Source organism: Cynocephalus volans, chromosome 2 (genome assembly GCF_027409185.1).
Source record: "Cynocephalus volans isolate mCynVol1 chromosome 2, mCynVol1.pri, whole genome shotgun sequence".
Taxonomy (NCBI): Eukaryota; Metazoa; Chordata; class Mammalia; order Dermoptera; family Cynocephalidae; genus Cynocephalus; species Cynocephalus volans.
The window spans coordinates 213836356-213858657 of NC_084461.1; the positions used below are offsets into that span (position 1 = coordinate 213836356).

A 22302-nucleotide genomic window follows, 5' to 3' on the forward strand; every position below is an offset into this window, starting at 1 on the left:
AATATACTGAAAACTGAAAAATATTTACAATCTGTTTTAGGGGCTTGTATTTACACTCACAGTAGGTGATTACTGAATATTATATGAATAAAGAATATGTATGCCTGGTACTGCACTCATAAGCTACTCTTCCTGACAGGAGTAGTTCTAATCCCTCAACATTCATCTGTCCTATCATTCTATCTTGCTTCAAGGACCTTTACTCGAGGTCTTGAATCAGTCTCTTACCCTGAGCAACATCCGTGGAGTAGCCTTTGACACGTCTCTGCTCCTGTTCTTGTGGCCTCCAGTCATCTCACTACCCAACAACCAGGAGACTTTTCTGACTGCAAACCGGGTTGTCCCTCCCCTGACCAGTCCCTCCAAGGGCTTCCTGCCACACTTAGGACAAGAGCAGGGGGCAGGGGTGAGGCCCAACATGATGTGGCCCCTGGCGGAGCCTCCAGCCTCGTTTCCCACGCTCTTGCTCCTCCTCACTTCCCCACCACCCACAGAAGGTCGTTCCCACAGCCTCTGACACCTCTCGCTGCAGACCTTCAAAGAGCTCCTTCAGGTCCCTGTTCTGAAACCACTCTTGAGCGAGGACCTTCGTGATGCCTCCAGGAGGAGCTCCCTTTCCACTCCCCCTCTCTGCATACCCTGCTTTATTTTTCTTCATTACACTTATCATTACCTGTGTTTATATTATTTATGTGTTTGTTTTTTATTTTTCTGACTCCCTCACTATGAAATTCGAGATAGCAGGGACTCCAGTGATGTGGTTCACGCTATTTCTCCAGTCCCTAGACTAGTACCAGGACTTAGTAGACCACACTAAATCTTCGTTGAATAAATGAAGGAACATGTGATTGGACCACTAATTATATAACAAAGTACATCTCTTCAATAGGTTTAGCTGCTGAAGACATTATTTTAGATATGCAGTATCCAGCAATAATAGAAATATTGGTACCAATATCGAATCATTAATGCTTTAAGAAGATCATCCTGACTTTTCTTTATCATCCATGGACTTAGTTTATCTTCTTAGGGAACAGCACCAGCCTTCCAGGATCAGAACCAGGTGCAAGAGCCGAGGAGAGCCCTGGCGACGGGGATAACCTGCTGGGCCCCTTCCTCTCGGCAGGCAGAGCCGTGCCTACCCTCCTGATTGACTGGCCCAAGGCCCTGGTCAGCCGAGCCGTCTTCCAAGGCTATACCTCGTCAGGTATGAATACCCTCCTTGAATCCTGGAATTTGCAGCTGGTTCAGAAGAGTTTGGGGAGCAGCCTCAATTTCTTCTGTAACTTTCCGTTTTAATAGATAACGTATTTGGAATCATGGTACCTTTTCTACTTGTGTTTGTCCCTCTGTGGACTTCAACCTGAGGCCTTTTACCAAAGGTAGAATTAGTCTCTGTGACCTACCAGGAGCTCCATGTTTGCATACCACAGGGGGAAGGGAGGCACTGCTGAGCTGAGCTGGTGTTTCTGAGTGCCCAAACCCCTCTGTCTCCACATCTGTGTGGCCTTTGATAGGGTGGATGAGCCACTTACGTGAATTGGTCAAAATGAAGCTGTTTCCAAAGAGCGGTTGAACTGTTATCTGATTTCACCAGCACAGACATGCTGACTTGTTGGATGGCTGCCTTTCCTATGATACGTGAGGTTATCTTATTCCTATAAACCTCTCGGGGAGGCTCGGGCTTTCACACTGTTTTTGGATGATTTCCTCCTCACCCTTTCCTAGAAACATTTCAGGAAGTATTGTTTTAAAATGATGATGTTTAAAAGCTGTCCCTGTTCAGATCGTCGGTCTTGTGTTTTGGATCTTTCCTGCTTTCAGGGTGAGCAGTGTGGGGTCAGCCTCTCCCTGCTAAGGAAGTCATCCGGTCACCACGGCCAACAGTTACACCCAGATTAAGAATTTTTCCTAACCAATATTCTGCAAAGACTTGAAAAATTGCTTTGAAATGCCATAATCTTACTTCCTAGGTAAACCAAATTTATAAAACAGACAAATTAGACACTGAACCTAACTATAAATATATAAAATAAGATCTTACCAGCATCCTCTTGTTGCTCAGGAAATCAGTATCATTTCCAGGCCAGAGGTGTCTGGTCCACTCTCACTGTTGTGTCTATTGGGCAGGAAGGCCTGGAGATGAGCTTCTAGCTCTTTAAGGAAGTCTGGGAACCCACAAACCAGCGGCATTTGCAAGTAGGAACGGCAGCTTAATAGCGCCTTCTCCCCCGGGACTCTGGCCGCATGTCCCCAGTCCACTGATCGTCCTTCCCACGCAGCCACCTCCTTTTCTGCAGGAATCACAGAACGGGCTGTGACAATAAAGCCTTACTCACTGAGCAGCGGAGAGACATATGTCCTGCAAGCGTCTGTGGGTATGTTACACTGTCGGTTGGGTTTGGTGCAGGGAACCATGAGGGCTTTGATCGTATTCATACATTTTCCTGGAAATGACCGTGGCTTCTGACCCCTGGGCTCTTGCTGTGTGCTGACCCCCCTCTCACATGCTGTCACTCACTGCTTGTTGCTGCTGATGCAGATGAGAGGACAGGACAAGAAGGGACTGCTGTGTTTTTGTGAACTTACTCTTTCTGTGGAATCAGGTGCACGGTCAGATGAGGATGAAGGCTGAACAGTTGCCTTTTAAAAAAAATTACACGTGTGTTTTGTTTGTGCTCCACAACTGGGTATATTTGCTCCTTCCCTGTCCTCCTGTCAATGACCTCCCTCTCTATTTAACCCCAGCAAGGTGTCATTGCTGTTCTTTTGCATGATCTGTGTTCATTTAAATTCACGCACACGCTTACTCCAGTGTCCCTGGCTGGCCACTGTGGGGCAAGCTTGGGCTCCAGCGCTCCTGCCTGGTTTCCTGTCCCCCTGCCCCACACCCTCACCCACAGCAGCCTCCTCCTGTGCTCTGCGGGTCACAGCAGGCCACATGTGACTCCCTGTCTTCCACAGGGTTTTTTGGTTGGAATACCCATTTTCCCCACATCCCCTTCTTACCCCCACATATGACTCATACCCCAAGACTGCTTGCCCAAATGTATCTTCTTTTGTGGAGGTTTTCCTGGTCAGACAGCCAGAGTGAGTCCCTCTTCCTCTCGGGTTTCACCTGTGTTATAGGATCTGTCTTCCATGGTTGCTGTGATTGTGAAATAAGATAATATATGAACAGTGTCTAGCAGAGCACCCGGTACAGAGCAAAGGCTCCATCAGTGGCACCTGCTACTAAATTATCATCAAGCTTTTAACAACTTGACATGTAAATCTCACTCCTGTAAATCATCTCAAGAAAAATGCATTAAAAGTTTAAAAAAACTGTATGTATGAGAATAATCACTATAGTGTGATCAGTAATAGCAGGAAATGGAAAATAAAATAATCATTAAGGAATAATAGTTATGCATATTAGGGTATGTGTGCTCAGTGGAATCTTATGCAGCTATTTATAACAGTGATTTTGGATACAATGTAGCAACATGGAAAATATTTTTGTTATTTGTACAGCTAATAAAAACAAAACATAAAATTCTATCAGTGCTCTAAGTTCAGCTAAGCTGTATGTACGTGTGTGGGGGGCTGAGGCTTGAAGAGAGTCCAGGAGAAGGGAGCAAGTTTGACTGGCTGTGGTGATTGTCCAGTCATCTCTTCTCCCTCCTGAGACTTTGGTTTCTGCTGGGGTGCTTGTTGTCTGACTCCCAGGCAGGGAATGGGTCTGTCTCGTCCACTTGCATCTCCCCAGGGCCTGCAATTGTGCCTGCTCTGCTGAGCCAGTGCCCAGTAAGTGCTGGATATATTAATGAGTGCCAAATGGCAGTGGTTCTTAGACTCTCATGTACATCTGAATCCCCTGATGGGCATTTTAAAACACAGAATGCTGGGTCTCAGTTTCTAAGTCAGCAGGTCTGGGGGAGGCCCAAGAATCTGAGTTTCTAACGAGCTCCCAGGTAATGCTTCTGTTGCTAGTCTGGGGACCGTACATTTAGCACCCCCAGGATCAGTTTTGTACTATAAAAACTTAATCCTGTGCTCTTGAAATTCTCCATCGTGGGTGAGAATCCCCATTTTGTCTTTCTTTTTAGCTTCGAAGCATAGCTTACTAGGTAAAGCTCAGCTGTACTTGAAAGTCACCCAAGCTCCACAGGACATGGCCTGCCAGGTGCAGCCCCACCGTGGTGTGGAGGCGCACACCATCTTCAGTGTCTTCTGCATGTCAGGAAAACCGGTATGTGGCAACCCCATGTCTGTCTTGAGAGACCAAAGACAGCGGCCACTTTTGGAGGTCATGGCAGCTCTTTGCATGACATACTGCAGAATCTAAAACGTTGTCCTTCCCCAGTTGTGGAGGAACTCGGCCAGGAGTTGAATGCTGGATAGTTGCTTAGGTAGGAATGGGTCCTCCCACTCATGAGAGGGGTGCAGAGCAGCCCCTGTTCAGGAGACAGGCCTCTGCACATGCCCCAAAGTGAGGAGCCCAACCCCTGCCCACCAGGGCATGTCTCTAACATGGACTTAATCTCACTCTCCTTATTTAGGCAACAGAGAAAGTCACTGTGATGTTTTTGCACAGCGTCTTGTGAGGATGAGACGAGAGGATAGGTTTAAAGAGTCTGAGGTTGGGTGGTGGGCAGGGCACTATCCTCCTGTCCTCTCAGTGTGGACAGCAGCCTGTGTGCCCATGTTGCTCCTTCTCTCAGACGCCTGCCCTGTCCTTGGAAGGGGCCTGGCCCTGGCTTCCACTCAAGGTCCAGGCCCAGTTGCCTCTGCTTGGAACCTGGAGAGTGTGTCCCCCACCTCCCTGTCCAACGGCGATCCCAGCAGTGGGGAGGCTGAGCTTCAGCCAGGTCCCCTTCATCCTGAGGGGCCGTGACAGTCTGAATCAAGACTGTCAGCAGGGTTCAGGGCAAGGAGGGTAGGCAGCCCACGAATGAGGACTCGGTGTTGTGGGAGGAGCCCTTTGGGCTATGGAGAGGAGAGCCCTGCAGGGTGGGGAGATCCCCACATGCTGTGTAGCTGGGGACACTGTGGAGCTGTTATTCACCCTGTTCCTGGCTGCAATGAAGGCTACAGGTGTGTGCGTATGGACTGGTGATGTCATTCACAGTGTGTTCATCTATACTGTTTTTTCCTCCCCATGGACTGGATTCTAGGACTTTCATTATGAATTTAGTTACTGGACAGGAAATGCCTCCAAACACACCTTGTACCAGGGGAGAGATGCCCAGTACTATTTTGCGTTGCCAGCTGGTGAGCCCTTGGACGGTTACAGAGGTAAGTCATGGTGCCGATGTGGCCACTGGCTGTGCTTACTTACAGTTCTCAGCCTTTTTTTCCTGGCTTCCAAAAAATAACGATGGTTAAAATGATGTGTCTCGAAAATAAAATTGTTTTTCACGCTGATAAGGTTAATGCTTTTTAGTTTAGATTGATTAGCTACCTTTTAGTGCAGAAAGAACATCAGTAGTAGTATCAATAAATTAATTTTTTATATCTTAAATATTAACTGAAATATAATGTATATGATAAAATGCCAAAGAATTTTTTAATATATGAATTAAATATTGAAGACCAAGAAATCTCTTATTTACTAATAAAATATGTTTTATCTGCCGAATGTTGCATTTATTATAGATGAAACCAAATCAAGGTACCACCCCAAGGAAGAAAGTGTGGGGTAAAGTAATGTGGAGTTAGTGTGTTACAATCTCAAAACAAAGTGAATCCCGTACTGTCATCAACGTTCTGCTCTGATCTCTGTCTTTGAGGCCGTGTCCAGTTCTACACTAGCCCTTAGGAACTGGCCTTAACTTGAGCATATAAGGAACATAGCCATTTAGGAAGATGTCTGGATATGCACAACCCCAGGCTGGTTAAATTACAGTCTCTGGGGGTGACTTTTTTTGTTTTTGTTTTGTTTTAAACTTCTGGAAGATTCCACTGTGTAGGCAAGGTTGAGAGTCACTGATCTAGAAATTTCTTTGATTAGGGCTGGTAAGATCATTTCAGCCCGAAGTCTGAACTAGTTCATCCACCTGATTTATTTAAATCTCACCTCTCCTTTAAGCCCAGCTAAAATGCCTTCTTCATGAAACCTTGCCTGTCACCTCTAATGAGAAACACTTGCACCTTTTTCTAGATTCAAGTCAAATTGAGCAAAACTTTTCAGAGCAGGGTGCTTTGTGATCTTTGTAATCAGGTTCTGCTTTGTACCACAATGATTTCAAACTCCCATCTGATCTGAAGGTTTCCTAAAGTCAAGCAACGAGACAGACTAGCGTGGTAGATGTCAGTGGGATGATGAAGGTGGTCTTCAGACCTGCCTCCACAGATCCTTAAACACGAAAATTGCACTCACCCTCTGTCTTCTGGAAATTTCCCTCAAAATGGAAGCTCATCCCAAGCTCCCCTCTTCTTGGTGTTGGACTTGAAGCCAGGAACTCATCCCAAGGGCTGGGTCAGAACAGAACGTGCCCTTAAGGTGAGGAGCCCACACCGTGCCTTCTGTGGAGTCGGTCATGTTCAGAGCTGGCTGAGGGCTGCATTTAGGGGTATGTGGGACCTTGTCCACCAGGGCATCTGAAGACCACAGGGCTGGGCAGATGTCCACACAGACGGACCTTGGGACAGGGCCTCAGCTCCATGTGGGAAGAAGGGATTTTTTTAAATTTGTAGAACCAAATTTCAGGTCACAGTACCAGAGGAGTGTCTGGATTAGTGATGTTACTCTGATCTTTCACAGGTGTGATATTTGATTATAATTGTCAATATCCATGCAATCAGTTCCTATGAATATCTGAATTCAAGATTTATAAGAGGGTAAATGCAATATAATAAACACTTAATACATAGCTTATGTCGTCTCACCTTTTGCATGAATGAACATGGCACAGACTCAACGTGTTGAATTAAATGGAGTCTTGCCTGAAACCTGCTCCTTCTCTCACATTCTCTATCCTGATTCACAGGACCAGTGTTATCTGCAGTGGGGTATTTGTTAAAATTGCAGCTTCCAGGGTCCCACCCAATATCTACTGACTTAGAATCTCAGGAAGAAGGTGGAGCCCAGAATTTGCTTGTAGACAGGCTTCCTGCTGCCCATGGTCCACATCATGAGAAGCACTGACCTCCAAAATTCAGTCCCCAGTCCTCAGCACTGGCTCTTAGGTTGAGGGTGTTGTAACAAAGCCACTCAGGGTGCGCCTGTGCCTCAATCTTCCTGAGTGGTTCACATGACCCTACCTGGGGCTGTCACCTCCTCCCTGAGCCTCATCTGCGGGTCTCCTCACCACATCCCCAGACCAATATCACATGAAAGAATTCCTGGGTCTCTAAAACAACCATTCCCTGCCATGCTTTTGTGTCTCCATGCAAACTTCCCTCAGAATGCCTCTTCAAAGACCTTTTCTTCAGACCTGTTAAATTTCTATACATCTTTTAGGAACTGGTTAAAATATGACCCCAACCCTGGACGGCCCACGGCAGAGTTTGTATGTCATGCACTGGGCTCCCTGTGGCCCAGGCCTTCGCCCTGTTTCAGCATTTACCACACTTTCAGTAGACAGGGAGATACTGGATGGCGAGGTAGCCCTGCTCACCTGCCACGTCTCAGGCTGCAGCAGGCATGCCACACTGCAGGTCCAGTGAAGGAACGCGTGAGCCCAGGAAGGAAGGTGTCCCTCCCTGATCCCTCCAGCACACAGTGGTGGCTTTTGCCTCTCAACTGTTTGTGGCCCCTCCTGTCTTCCCCGTCTGCTCTCTGCCTGTTACTGGGGCTTAGATTTTGTCGGTACGTGAGATCTCCCCAGAAGGAGGGAGGAAACTGAAGTTCACTCTTGTGCCTTGCTTTATTTTTGTGTTCCTTGAAGCACCTATCACCATCCTAGGCATACAGATGTGCTCAGGAGAGATTCTATTTCCTGATTTATTATATGCACAGTGCAAGTAACTTGGGAGGGAAAACATCTTGCAATTTCTTCTCGTTCTGAGCTTTGCCAGGACTGAGCCTGTCGCCCTGTGCCATTCAGTTGCTGTCACTGTGTGAAGAAGCATCTCTGTAGCTCCGTGTCCAGGATGACCTTCTCTGGCATGTTCCCTTACAGTCATGGTTTCCATTGAGATCACCAATGGTGAGGGCTCCAAGGTCCAGCCGTGCACTGTGGAGGTGACCGTCCTGCCACGTTACCACGGGAGTGACTGCCTGGATGAGGAACTGTGAGTAGCACAACGCCACACAGATGTCTTTGTGCGGTGTTTGTGTTTTCTCGTGAGATTGCTGTCCCTCACGTTGTCAACAGGTGCAGTAGAAGAGTGGCAGGAACTTGTCTTTGCAGGATGAGCAAGAGAAGCAACCAGGGCTGGCCCACCACAATCATGCTATCTCGTACAGGCATCTCTGTGTGTGCTTCAGAGCCCATCAAGCACTTTCTTTTTAAAACAGTGTTACTGAGATACATTTACATGCTATAGTTCTCTCACTCAAATGTGTGATTCTCTGGTTTTTTAGTACACTTACTGAGTTGGGCAGCCTTTACCGTAAGCTGGTTTTGAAACATTTTCATCATCCCACAAAATCCTTGTACTCATCAGCAGTCCTTCCCTGCCCCCACCACCCAGCTTCCCCTACGAGCCCCAGGCAACCACTCATCTACTTTGTGTCTACAGATTTGTCTATTCTGGATACTTCATATGAGTGGGGTGATACAACATGGGATCTTTTGTATTGTCTCTATTACTTAGGATCTGAATGGTTTTGAGTTTCATCTGTGTTGTAGTATTTATCAGTACCTCATTTCTCCTTTTAGCTGGGTAATATTTTATTGTATGGATATACCACACATAGTTTATTCATTCATCAACTGATGAACATAGTGGTTGTTTCTCCTTTGGGGCTATGAGAAATTGCTGCTATGAGCATTCATGTGCAAGTTGTGTGGACAAGTGTTTTCATCTCTTTTGGGTAACTGATTAGGAGTGGAATTGCTGGGTCATGTGTAGCTCTGGTTTTAGCATTTTGAGGAACTGCCAAACTGTTTTCCAAAGTGGCTGCACCATTTTACATTTCCGTCAGCAATGTAGGAAGATTCCAGTTTCTCCGCATCCTAACCAACACTGGTTATTGTCTATCTTTTTGTTTATAGCCATTCTAGTGGGTGTGAAGTGGTATCTCATTGAGGTTTGGATTTGCATTTTCCTAGTGAGTGGTGAGCAACTTTTCATGTGCTTTGTATATTTTCCTTGGAGAAATGTCTGATCACATACTTTGCCCATTTGCTAATTGGGTTGTCTTTTTATGATTGAGTTGTAAAAGTTCTTCATGTATGCTGGATACAAGTCCCTTTTTAGATATATGATTTGTAAATATTTTTTACCCAGTCTGTGGGTTTTCTTTTCACTTTCTTGGTGGTCCACTTTAAAACAAAAGTTTTTAATTTCAGTTAACTCCAACTTATTTGTCTTCTCTTTTATCCCTTGTGCTTTTGGTGTCATATTTAAGAACTTATTGCCTTGCCCAAGATCACAAAGGCTTACTCCTGTATTCTCTTCAAAGATTTTTATTGTTTTAGCTCTTACATTTAACCTATAATCCACTTTGAGTTAATTTTTGTGTGTGGTGTAAGGCTGGGCTCCAACTTCATTCTTTTGTGTGTGCATATCCAGTTGTCTAAGCACCATTTGTTGAAAGACTATTTTTCCCCCATTGAATTGTCTTGGGCCTTTTGTCAAAAATTAATTGACCATAAATGTTAGAGTTTATTTCTGGACTGTCAATTCTATCCCATTAATCTAGGTGTCTGTACTATACTGTTTCAATTATTGCAGTTTTGTAGTAAATTTTGACACTGAGAAGTTTGTACCCGCTGAAAGAAAGTGAACCAAGATGCTGGGTACCGATCAAGCTTTATTAAAGGAAAAGAATCTGCCAGGCTGCGCTCCAAGTGGTGGGCAGCCCAGGGCTGCCCTCAAAATGCAGGACAGCACCAGATATGGGGGGTGAGAGCACTTATATAGGGTGCCAAAGGCTGGCCGATACAATCAAGGAGGGGCATCATGCTAATGTGGAAGCTATGCGACCAGGGTGGAGGTCTGCACCCTTGTGGCAGCAAAAGGGTTTCTGTTTTGCAGAAGTCACGAAACTTCTTGTAAAGGGACAGGGGCAGGGGTTTGGTGCTGGAGTGGGAGACAAGGCCGGTGGCTATTTTGTGCTTATTGTGTGCACAGTGGCGCCAGTCACGTCCAAGATCCATCATTCTTGACTTTTAAGTATAGGGAGAAGGGAAAAGGGGCGAAGATCTCATTCTTCTGAAGCTACTTCCTCCTGGATATGGGCAAAGATATGGAAAAAATAAAAGAGTTATGTTGGCAGGTAAAACAATTAGGTGTTAGGGTATTGGTTTCATGTGGGGAGGCTGTATTCTTCCGGGGAAGGGTTGCTGATTCTGAGGGACTGATATCCTCCTTGCAGGAACAATTTGGTGGCCTTTTGGTTGATGAAAGCCTGCATTTGTTCCTGCGAGAAACTAGAGAAACACCAAAAGAGACAGGGACCAAAAAGTAGGATGAGTCCCAGCACAGTTAGGGGTCCTACTAGGGGCATAAGCCAGGGTATTCAAAGGTTTAGTGACTGGGGCCACCCCCAAGGTGTGTTTGTGTTTTGTAACCCTTTGCATCCACAATCAATGCTTGCCTTTAAATGGCTTAAGTTGTTTTGGATCACCCCGGACTCATTTATGTAATAACAGCATTCCTCCCCCAAGAAGAGGCAGCTGCCTCCCTTCTCGACTGTAAGGAAGTAAAGGGCCCAATGGTTCTGTAAAGCGACTGTTGTGAGTAAGGTGACCTGTCACTGGGGGGAGGAGATGCTGTCTATACTTAGTTCTTCTGAGAGTTTTTGATAGAATTGAGAGGCAGTAGCAAGGCCCACTATGCCAGTCCCAGTTACAGGAAGGATCCCTGCCCCAATTAAAAGGTACGATTAGTGCCCTACAGGAGCAGGGGGCACTTCCTTAGCGGGGGGTTCAAAGTTAGTCCCAGTCCCGTCTCCATCTCTCCATCTGTCTGGATGGTGATGTCTGGGACGAGCCAAATGAATATGCAAGAAATTGCATTAAGGGGCAGGTAACAGGATGATGTAGTTTTCTAAAGGAAATATATTTTGGTTTTAGGGCATGGATGAGAAGGGGGTAAGTGAGTGGTAGCGTTTGGTGGTGTTAGTAAGGAAGAGTGTGGGCAGGCCCCACACAACGCTGACAGTCCCCACTGAGGTGAGATAAGAGGAAAGTGAAGAGACGTTTGTGGAAATGTTATGGGCTGTATCAACAGGGTGGGGGGTGACCACAAAAAGTTTCTCATGAAGCGGGAGACAGATGAGTCACTTAGGGACCAGTCTGATTCACTGAGGACTGCATCATCCCTGTGGACCTGGAACCTCCATGTTCCAGGAAAGGGGGAGCATTGAGATAGGAGGAAAAACACGGGAAGGATGCGAAGGGTTAGGGAGCCAAGAAAATTTAAAGGGGACATTGTCACAATGACATTGCTAAGAAGCATCCTACCGATAGGAGGTAAAGGAGTGCCAAGAGAAATGTTCCTATAATGTTACACTCCTTTGGGGCAGCACTGGCCAATCCTGTGCAAGTACTAGAACAGATAGTGTAATAAAGGTTAGGGACACGGGGTGACATATACTTATCAACTCCCACAATGGCAAACCCGTGATAGCAGTTTGGGGCCAGTCTTGGAGCAGCTCCTGTGTGAAGGACATGAAGAGGGCCTGCAAGAGTGAGAGGATAATCGCCAGGGGAAAGATCATCCTTCTTCTGGGATTGGGGGAAGAGTGGAGGTCCTGGAGATTTTTAGTTTTGTGGGTTCTAAAATGGATGGAGTGTAAGGAGATGTTGGGTTGGGGGTTGAGCAGAGGGACCCCTCTGGCTTGGTGTTAACAGATTCTTTGGGTACAGTCTCAGGTGCTAGTTTTACCAAGGATAAGTGATACCAAGGGGCCTTTCCTAGTACTTTCACTGCCTTGGGAGTGGTGAGAAGTACTATATCAGGCCCTTCCAAGCATGGTGAGAGAGGCTTTGGGATTCGGATTTTAATATACACTTGCTGTCCCGGGCTCAGTTTAAAGTCTGAGGGGGTGGTGGGGAAAGGATGAGGTGATAGAAGGTTGGCCTGTTCCGTAAGAAGATCCCTAATGAGCAAAAGAGTAGGGAGATACTGGCCTAAAGGTGATGAGCTGAAAGGGAGAGGTATGAGAGTGAAGGGCCCACCACACATAAGTTCGAGGGGGCTGAGGCCTGTGGGCTTGCAGGGGGACAGCCCATAGGCGAGTGAGTGACTGGTGGGGAGGCCAAGACGAGGGATGTTTTCTGAGGTGAGAGCATGTGTTACTGCTGTAGCATCCTCTGAATGCAGGGAAAAGCCTCGACCCAACCTGAAAAGGTATCTACTAGGGTTAGAACATAGCATGTCCTTTTATGGGGAGGCATGTGAGTAAAGTCAATTTGCCAATCCTGGCCAGGGGTGTATCCTTTGGTGTGGTGGGTGGAAAGGACTGAACTTGGTGGCCACCTTGATTGGAAGAATGAATACACAAAGGACAATTTTGAGTGATTTGTTTGAGTAACTTGGCCATGTGGGGAGAGTAATATAAGGGCTGAGGAAAACAGGGGTTCATAGCCTATATGAATTGAATTATGGAAATCTAAAAGGATTTGCTCAGCTTGTGTGGTAGGGAGGATATAGCGACCGGAGAGAGTATACCATTTGTCCTTTCTCTGTGCCTCAACAGTTGGAGGTGTTGTATTTCTTGGGCTGTGTATTGGGATAAGGGTGAAGGGACCATGAGAAGGACCTGAGCGGAAGAGGAAGAGTGGGGCCTGGTGATTGAGCAGCCTGTTTTGTGGTTAGATCCACCAGTTTGTTTCCCTGGGCTATGGGATTGTTGGAGGTTTGGTGTCCTCTGCAGTGTATAACTCCAACCTCCTTTGGGAGTTGTGCAGCCTCAATAGTTTGTGTTAGATTTACGATGGCACAACCTGCCTGGGGGGGTGGGCATGGAGGTGGCACTCCCATCTATGAACCATGTATGTCAGGGCCACATAATGGGATGTGGGGAGATGTGTGGAAAGGGATTGAGAAAGAGGTCTAAAGCCTCCATGCCGTTATATTCTAAGGGTTGTGAGTGTTTTGGGATGAGAGTGGCTGGATTTAGGGGAGGGCAAGGTTTAAAGGAGAACTGGGAGTTTTCAATGAAGGTAAGGTGGATAAGTTTTACATGGGAAGGGGAGAGAATTGACTTGGCCTTATGGCTGAGAAGGTCTTGACTGTTTGTTGTCCAGAAGTTAGTTTAGAGCTTTCTTGTGTTAGCAGGGCAGCTGCTGCCAAGGCCCGTAAACAGGGTGTCCATCCTTGAGCTGTGGTGTCTAGTTGTTTAAAGAAATATGCAACCAGGGAGAAAATATCTCCTGCCTCTTGTCCCAAAACCCCGACTGCCAATCCTTGGGTTTTACTGATGTATGGGACAGATGGATGGGATAAGTTTGAGAGAGAAAGAGCTGGGGCTGTAAGGAGAGCAGCTTTTAATCACTGGAAGGGAGAATGAATGGGCTTTGTGGGATCTAAGGGAGTGGGAGGATCCCCTTTGGCTGCCCCATAAAGTGGTTTTGCTAGCACGCCAAAGTTAGGAATCCATAGGCGAAGATACCCTGCAAGCCCCAAGAAAGAAAGGATTTCATCCTTTGTGGTAGGAGTAGAGAGTTCAGAAACTAGACTCTTGTGATCCACCGTTATTTCTCTGGTGTTGGGCGTGAGGTGGACTCCCAAATAGGTGACTGAAGGAGAAGAAATTTGGGCCTTGCTGGGGGACACTCGATATCTCCTGGAGGCCAGGAAATTAAGGACAGCAGCAGTGTGGGCCTGTGAATCCTCGTAGGAAGGGCTACAAAGGAGGAGGTCATGCACATATTGTATTAAAGTGCTAGAGGTTGGGAGGGAAGTTCAGATAAGTCTTGAGCTAAGGCCTGGCTGAAAAAGTGGGGGCTGTCCTGAAACCCTTGAGGTGGTACTGTCCAGGTGAGTTTTTGGAATGGCATGTGCCAGGATTAATCCTGTACTTAACAGAATGAGCTGTTAGGCTTTATAACTGGAAGGATGGGTGTATTACAAGGTGAATGGTGGGTCATAGAAGATGAGAAGAAAGGAGTTTGTTTATAAGGGGCTTTAACCCTATTAGGTGTTTATTAGTGATGGGGTATTGTGGGACATTAGGGAAAGAAGAAGGATCCCACAGCCTCATGAAGATGGGAGGGTGATGAGTAGTGATGGAGGGTGAGGAGGTAGCCCATACTATAGGATTAACCTTGTCTGAGGGGGTGGGGAAGGTGGAAGCCTCAGGGGCCAGGTCTGGGTACAGCCTGTAACAGAAGTGTTGTAGCTGGAGTTAAAGTGTTTAGGGTAAGAGTAGCTTTGATTTTGAAAAGAATGTCCCATCCCAGTAAGGGGGTTGGGCATTGAGGCATTATTAAGAATTTGTGTGTGAATTGGGTGTGTTGTAGGGTGTAGGAAAGGGGTTGAGTGATCTGTGGGTGGTATACTGATCCCGTGACCCCTACTATTGTGATAGAGGATGGGGTTGTTGGTCCTGCATATTCAGGAAGGGTAGAGTAAGTGGCCCCTGTATTGATGACAAAAGAGATCGGGTACCTGCTATAAGGCAAGTTACCCTGGGCTCATGCATGGTGATTTCTGTGGGGGCCTCAAGCCCTGGGCATTGTCAGTCCTCCTCTTGGGCAAAGCCTAGAAGCTCTGGGAGAGATGGCTGTGGAGCTGAAGGTTGTGGGTTAGAAACTGGGCCACTCCCTCTCTGGTGAGTGGCACAGTCAACTCTCCAGTGACCTGGCTGTTTGCAGTGAGAACCGGGCCTGGGAGGGGGTCTGGGGTTAGGACAGACCCTTACCCAGTGGTCCAGTTGACCACATTTGAAGCAGTTCCCATGTGGCTTGCCCCTAGAGGCAGCCAGCTTTGGAGTATATGAACCACGGATAGCATTAACCAGGAACTGGTATTTGGCTTGATCTATTTTGTAACGATCTTTTTTCTCCTCCTCCTCCCTATTGTTAAAAACCTTGAAAGCTGCATTGTGGAGGTCTTGTTGAGTCATCCTCAAGTTTTTTTAGTTTTTTCGAATGTCAGGGGCTGATTGGGTAATGAAGTGAGAGTGTAAGAAGGCCATGCCAACTGTAGTGTTTGGATCTATATGTGTGTATTTATGTAAAGCCTCAGAGAGGAGGGTTAGGAATTAGTAGCCTTTTGGAGGCCATAAATCAAGTGTGTGATCATGTTATCCTGGAGATCCTGATCCCCGTGGCCAGTCTGGTGGTCCTAATTTGGGTCCGTGCAAGGTATGGCAACAGCTCCCACAGGCCACCTGTTATTTTGAGCAGGTACCTCATCTGCCTGTTGTTGGGCCGCCATCCAGACCTGCTCCCTGTCTTCAGGGGACAGATATGTGTCTGGGTCGGACTGGAACTATCCCAGTCATTTTTCGATTTGGGAAAGGTCTGAAAGAGAAAAGGGGATATGTACCTAGACAAATCCTTTTGTCCCTGCCACTTCATGGAGGGGGGTATAAAGGAGCCAGAGCTGAGGTGGGGTTGCTACCTGATGAAGGGGGAGAAAGAGTGGGGGGGTTGGGTGGCTGAGGGCAAAGAGAGGGAAAAGGCGGAGGGGCTGGTGAAGGATTTGGAGCATACGGTGGCCTGTGCAGGGAGTAGAGTAGTCTGATGGATTAAAAGATTAATCTGAGTCCGGAAGGGGAGGTCAGACATGAGCTAGGAGAATTTGAGACATAGGACAGTTTTGACAGAGAGAAGGACTGTAGCTGGAGATAGAAAAGAGGCTTGAACATAAGAAATCTCTCCAGCTTTTGCCGTTTTGGTGAGTATCTAAATCAAGAGTGCCATCCTGTGGCCACTGGGATCCATTGTAACGAGGTGTTCAAGTTTTAATGTCTCCCTGGAGGCAGGGAGATTGGCTAGGAGACAGCCCAGAGGCATAGAGTGTGGAGGTTTGGATTGTGAGGATCCCATGTAGAGGGTGAGAAAGGGAATGGGCAGTCGTTGTAGAAGAAGGGTGCCAACAAAGAGCGTCCTCTCTGTTGTTCATCTTCTTTTCGAGAGAAAAGCCACTGACTGGCTAGAGGAACATCCTCCAATAGCTGGGGGGCATCAGAGGGGGTTCCTTTGGCCAGGCGCCTTGGCTTCATAGAGATGGTAATTGTAGAGAGTAGTCAGGGGAACTTGTAGAAGCAGAACAGAACCACTGACTCACCCTGAATTGAGGTTGATGTTGGATGTGTTGGTCTGAAACAGCAAAAGGAGAGAGTCCTGGAGGTACCCAGTTCAGCAGGTCTGGGAAGGATGGCCACGGGCCAGTCAACCCAAGAGAGGGGATCGTTCGATGGTCCGGCCGTTACCTTTCCTGGGTTTCAGCACCATAATGAAAGAAAGTGAGCTGAGACACTGGGTACTGATCAAGCTTTATTAAAGGAAGAGAATCTGCTGGGCTGTGCTCAAAGTGGTGGGCAGCCTGGAGCTGCCCTCAAAATGGAGGACAGCACCAGATGTGGGGGGTGAGAGAGCTTGTATAGGGTGCCAAAGACTGGCTGATACAATCAAGAAGGGGCATCATGCTAATGCTCTGCTGGGCTGTGCTCAAAGTGGTGGGCAGCCTGGAGCTGCCCTCAAAATGGAGGACAGCACCAGATGTGGGGGGTGAGAGAGCTTGTATAGGGTGCCAAAGACTGGCTGATACAATCAAGAAGGGGCATCATGCTAATGCAGAAACTGCAACCAGGGTGGAGATCTGTGCCCTTGCAGCAGCAAAAGGGTTTCTGTTTTGCAGAAGTCATGAGGCTCCTCATAAAGGGAAGTGGGGAGGGGTTTGGTGCTGGAGTGGAAGACAAGGCCAGCAGCTATTTTGTGCTTATTGTGTGCCCAATGGCTCTGGTCACATCTAAGATCCATCACCCACTAACTTTGTTCTTCCTTTGCAAGGCTGGCTATTCCAGGTCCCTTGTATTTCCATATGAATTTTAGAATCAGCTTGTCAGTTTCTGCAGAAACAAAACAGCACAGGTGTGGCATGGTGGCATTGGCACTAGCCACCCTTCCCAGCCTCACTCCAGCTTAGCTTGGGCTTCCTGGGACTGGGGGGCTGGGGCTCTGGACAGGAGCTGAAGAGGATGTAAAAAACAAAACAAAGCAAGACAAAAAAGCCAGTTGGGATTTTGATAGGGATTTTGTTGAATCTCTAGATCAGTTTTGGGAGTATTGCCATCTTTAATATAAGTCTTTCAGTTTGTGAACATGGGATGTCCTTCTATTTATTCTTTAGTTCTTTTAACAGTGTTTTGTAGTTTTCAGTGGGTGCATCTTGTACTTCTTTTGTTAAATTTATTTATGAACATTCATGCTTTTTGATACTATTGAAAGTGAAATTGTTTTCTTAATTTTATTTTTGAATTTTTTAATGCTAGTGCATATTTATACAATGGATTTTGTGTATTGATTTGTATCCTCTAACCCTGCTGAACTGGTTTATTAGTTTTAATAGTTTTTTAGTGCATTCCTTGAGAGTTACTATATATAAGACCATGTCATCTGTGAATAGAGATAGCTTTACTTACCTGGATGACTTTTATTTCTTTTTCTTGCCTGATTATCCTGATTAGAACCTCTAGTTCAATGCAGAGCAGAAGTGGCAAGAGTGGAAATCCTGGTTTTATTCCCAATTTTAGGGGAGAAGTATTCAGTCTTTCACCATTTAGTATTGTGTTAGCTGCAGGTTTGTCATAGATATCCATGATCAGGTTGAGGCAGTTCCCTTCTATTCCTAATTTGTTGAGCTTTTTTTATTATGAAAGGGTGTTGGATTTTGTTAAATGTTTTTACTAGAGCTGCTGAGATGATTGCTTGGGTTTTGTTCTTTATTCTTAACAAGTTGCTATGGTTCGAATGTTCATGTCCTCTCCAAAACCCATGTTGAATCTTTTTTTTTTCTTGTTAATGTTTTTGATTTTATCATCCTTGGTGCTCTCAGTAGATTTGCATTTTTTTTCTTTTTTAGAGATTTTTATTGAATCAAAATTTGGGGTTCAACATTGAAATATGTTGATCATATCAATATTACTAGCATATATATAGTTACAAATCGTACTTATTCTTTATGCCCCTTGTCCTATCTCTCCCCCTCCCCCCTCCCCCTCTAGTTGCCCTAGATTTCGTCTCTCCTTCTGAAAGAGTAATGGTTACTCTGTTGATTTGTTGCCTAGATAATCTGTCCAATGCTGAGAGGTGTGATCAGGTCCCCCAATATTATCATAGAGCAGATGCTTCTTCTGTCACTCTAAAATGGGCTTTGTGGAGAGAGACATCCTCTTCTTTATCTCTGCTGGTGACTCTCCTTGTGTCAGTGCACTCCAGTGGATGGCAGACTACCTGCATGGTGGTTGTGGTGTCTAGCTGCTTTCGTGGTAGCCATGGTTATTGTGGTGGCTGTGGTGCGCCACCCACATGCAGGTGATGCTCCTTGGTGCTGGCGGTGTGCCTGGTTGTGGGAGGAGGGTCCGGTCCTCTTTTCCATGACTTGGGTCCCCGGGTGGGCCCCGAGGTGCTGACAGTGTGCCTGAATGTGGGAGTGGGGTCCAGTCCCCAGCTCCAAGCCTTGGGTTCCTGGGCGGGTCCCGAAGCACTGGTGGTGTGAGTGGTTGTGGGTGGGAGTCCTGTCCCTGGCTCCATACCTCATGTCCCCTGGTGGGCCTCAAGATGCTGGTGGTGTGCCTGGGCTAGAACTAATTTTTTGTCCTTTGCTTACTTCTAACACCAGGGAACTTCCTGTGGGAACCAGAACTTGACCTGTGTCATTGAGCTAAATTGCTGCTTTGCTGCTGTTTCCCTAGGGAAGGCTTTTTGTGCAGCTCAGGGTTCAATGGTTGACCTTATAGGTACTTCCGGCTCTGCAGAAACTTGGTGCACCTGGGTTGTGTAGAAACTCTGATCTGGGCCTGAGTTTTTTCATCATACTGCACCCCATGCAATTCTGTATTCCTGACCAGACTCCCCTGAGTGGTCCTACACTGATTGGGGGTTGGATCGGTTGTCTTTGCTGTGTCCCAGTGTTCTCCCAGTGGGCCTGTCTTCCCCACCACCCGTGCTCCAAACACTTCAAATGGGATGGGCCCTGTGCTGGTCCCTTGTGTTCACTCAATGGTCTCTGAATGGCTCGCCTTTTTCAGCTGTTCTGGCTCTTTGCTCCTGTGTGGGTCCACAGGAATCTTATTAGTGGTCTTGCTGTCCTGGGGGCCACCAAGGTCCTCTTCTCCCCTGCCACCTCCAAGTAACTCCATCTGAAGGGCACAGCTGCGGGTTCTGTCAGCTCCTGCTCCATGCGCTCAGCAGCTCCTGCATTAAAGTGGCCACAGCTCCAAATGCTCAGAGCAGTTTTTTCTTTCTCTCATCATGGTTTCTCCCACCTTCATGAACTCTGTAGGTCTCTTGTCCTCTTCTCCTGAGCTCTAGTGGCCCCAGCTTGGGAGATGTTACATTTTTATAGTTGTAAATTGGTTGATTTGTGGGAGAGAGTGACACTGGGTACCATCTATCCCACCATCTTGACCGGAACTCCCTTGTTGAATCTTTATCCCCATACAACAGTATTAACAGGTGGGGCCATTAGGAGATGATAGGCCATGAGTGCTCTGCCGTCACGAATGGGATTGATAGCCTTATAAAAGGGTTGAAGGGAACTCACCTAGGTCCCTTTTTGGTCCTCTATCCCTTCCGCCATGTTGAGGACACAGCATTTCTCCTCTCCAGAGGATGCAGCAACAAGGCGCCATCTTGGAAGAAGAGGCCAGGCCCTCATCATACAGCAAACCTGCCTGTGCCTTAATCTTGAACTTCCCAGCCTCCAGAACTGTGAGAAATAAATTCCTATTCTTTATAAATTACCCGGTCTCAAATATTTTGTTATAGCAGCAAAAACAGACTAAGACACAAGTTATATTAAATTGATTGATTTTTATATGTTGAATCACCCTCGTATTTTGGGAATAAATCCCTTTTGGTCATGGTGTGTAATCCCTTTTCTGTGTTGCTGGATTTGGTTTGCTAATACTTTATTGAGAACTTTTGCATCTATATTTATAAGAGGTATTGGCCTGTAGTTTATCTTCTTATATTATCTTTGTCTGGTTTTGGTATTAGAGTAATACCGGCCACAATCAAAGGAATTTGGAAGTATTCCTTTGTATTCTAATATTTGGAAGATTTTTTGTAATTCTTCTACAAACATTTGGTAGAAATTACCACTGTGGTTATCTGGGTCTGGGATTTTCTTTGTGGCAAGTTTTAAAATCACTAATTCAGTCTCTTTACTATTGAGAAATCCCCCCCCCTTTTTTTGAGTCAGTTTCAGTAGTTTGTTTCTTTGTAGGAATTTTTCCCTATCATCTACATTCTCTAATTTTTTGGCACACAGTGTTTTGTATAGTGTTCCCTTATAATCCTTTTTATTTTTATATGGTGAGTAGCGATAATTATTTCATTCCTGATTTTAGAAATTTAAGTCTTCTCTCTTGTCGTTTTTGTCAGTCTAGCTAAAGATAAATTTGTTTTGTTGATCTTTTCAAAGAACCAGCTTTTGGTTTTGTTGATTTTTCTCTGTATTTTTTCTGTTCTCTATTTCATTCATTTCCACACTAATCTTTATTATTTCTTTTCTTCTGCTTTCTCTGCATTTATTTTGCTCTTCGTTTTTTGTTCTGTATGGTGGAAAGTTAGGTTATTGATTTGGAATCTTCTTCTTTATAGGCATTTAAAGATATAAATTTCCAGCAAGCATTGCTTTAGCTGCATCCCACATGTTTTGGAATGTTGTGTTTTCATTTATTTATCTCCAATGATTTTGCAATTTCCCTTGAGATTTTTTCTTTGAAACACTGATTGTTTAGGAGTGTGTTTATTTTTCTCATATTTGTTAATTTGCCAAATTCTTTTTGTCATTAATTTCTAATTTAATTCCTTAATTTCTTTTTTGTCTTATGTAAATATAACCACTATAAGTGCCTTATGGTTACTGTGTGCATGTATATCTTTTTCCATTCTTTTATTTTCAACCTAATTTTATCCTTCAACCTGAAGTGTGCCTCCAGTAGATGGCATATAGTTGGATCTTGTTTTTGTATCCAGTCTTACAATCTCTGCCTTTTGATTAGATTGTGTAATCCATTCACATTTAATGTTATTATTGATATGGTTCAATTTATGTATGCCATTTTGCTTTTGTTTTCTATACGTCTCATGATTACGTTGTTCCTATGTTCTTCATTTATTACGTCCTTTTACCTTAAGTGAATATTTTCTAGTATACCATTTTAATTCCTTAAATGATTTTTAAGTACATTTTAAAGCTGTTTTCTTAGTTGTTGCTCTAGGGCTTACAATATATAGCTTAATTTACTAGAAACTGCTTCAAATTTATACTAAACCAATTTCAGTAAAATGTAGAAACTTTATTCCTAAATAGCTCTATTTCCTCTTCTCTTTTTGTGTTATTGTTATCATCCATATTATATCTACATGTTACAAACTGAACAATACATTGTAGTTATTGTTTTACATAATCTTCTAACTTAAAGAGACTAGAGAAGAAAGGAGAACACAAATATATTTCCAGAAGTTTTTAAATGTATACTAATTTTCCTATTTAGTATTTTGATTGTCTTCATATCTTCCTGTGGGTTCAAATTACCATAGAGTGTCATTTTCTTATTCCAGCACAGCTCATTCTCACCCCTGTTCCTCATGTTGTTATTGTTATATTACATTTCTATGTGTTATAGGCCCAACAATACAATTTTATAGATATTGTTTTATGCAATGTCTTTTTAAATAAGTTAAGAAAGAAAAATAAAAATGTAATTTATGAACTTGATGATGTCCAACATTTTTCTGAGTCACTGTTCATTTTCTTCCTACTTTTTTCTTTCCATTCTTTACAGGCTCTATTTCTCCATCTTCAAGGTCACAGTTTCTTCATTTTCTCAAATCTACTGTTGAGCCTCTCTCCTGAATTTTTATTATTGCACCTGCAACTCTAGAATTTCCATTGGTTTATTTTATTACTTATAAATTCATAGTTTCTATCTCTTTATTGATATTTTTTGATTAGTCATTGTTATACCTTCTTTTAATTTCTAAAAATAAGATTACCTTTGGTTCTTTGGACATGTTTATC

At 45.0% G+C, this 22302-nt stretch overlaps 1 protein-coding gene across 1 annotated transcript in view; it reads left to right on the forward strand.

The window, feature by feature from the left end:
* Positions 1-22302, forward strand: part of PKD1L1 (polycystin 1 like 1, transient receptor potential channel interacting) — a 128105-nt gene that overhangs the window by 48740 nt on the left and 57063 nt on the right. The window contains exons 20-24 of the mRNA XM_063087766.1: positions 1031-1207; positions 2301-2378; positions 4089-4231; positions 5157-5277; positions 8106-8217. Coding sequence (XP_062943836.1) covers positions 1031-1207; positions 2301-2378; positions 4089-4231; positions 5157-5277; positions 8106-8217 — 631 coding nt within the window. The remainder of the gene's footprint in view (positions 1-1030; positions 1208-2300; positions 2379-4088; positions 4232-5156; positions 5278-8105; positions 8218-22302) is intronic.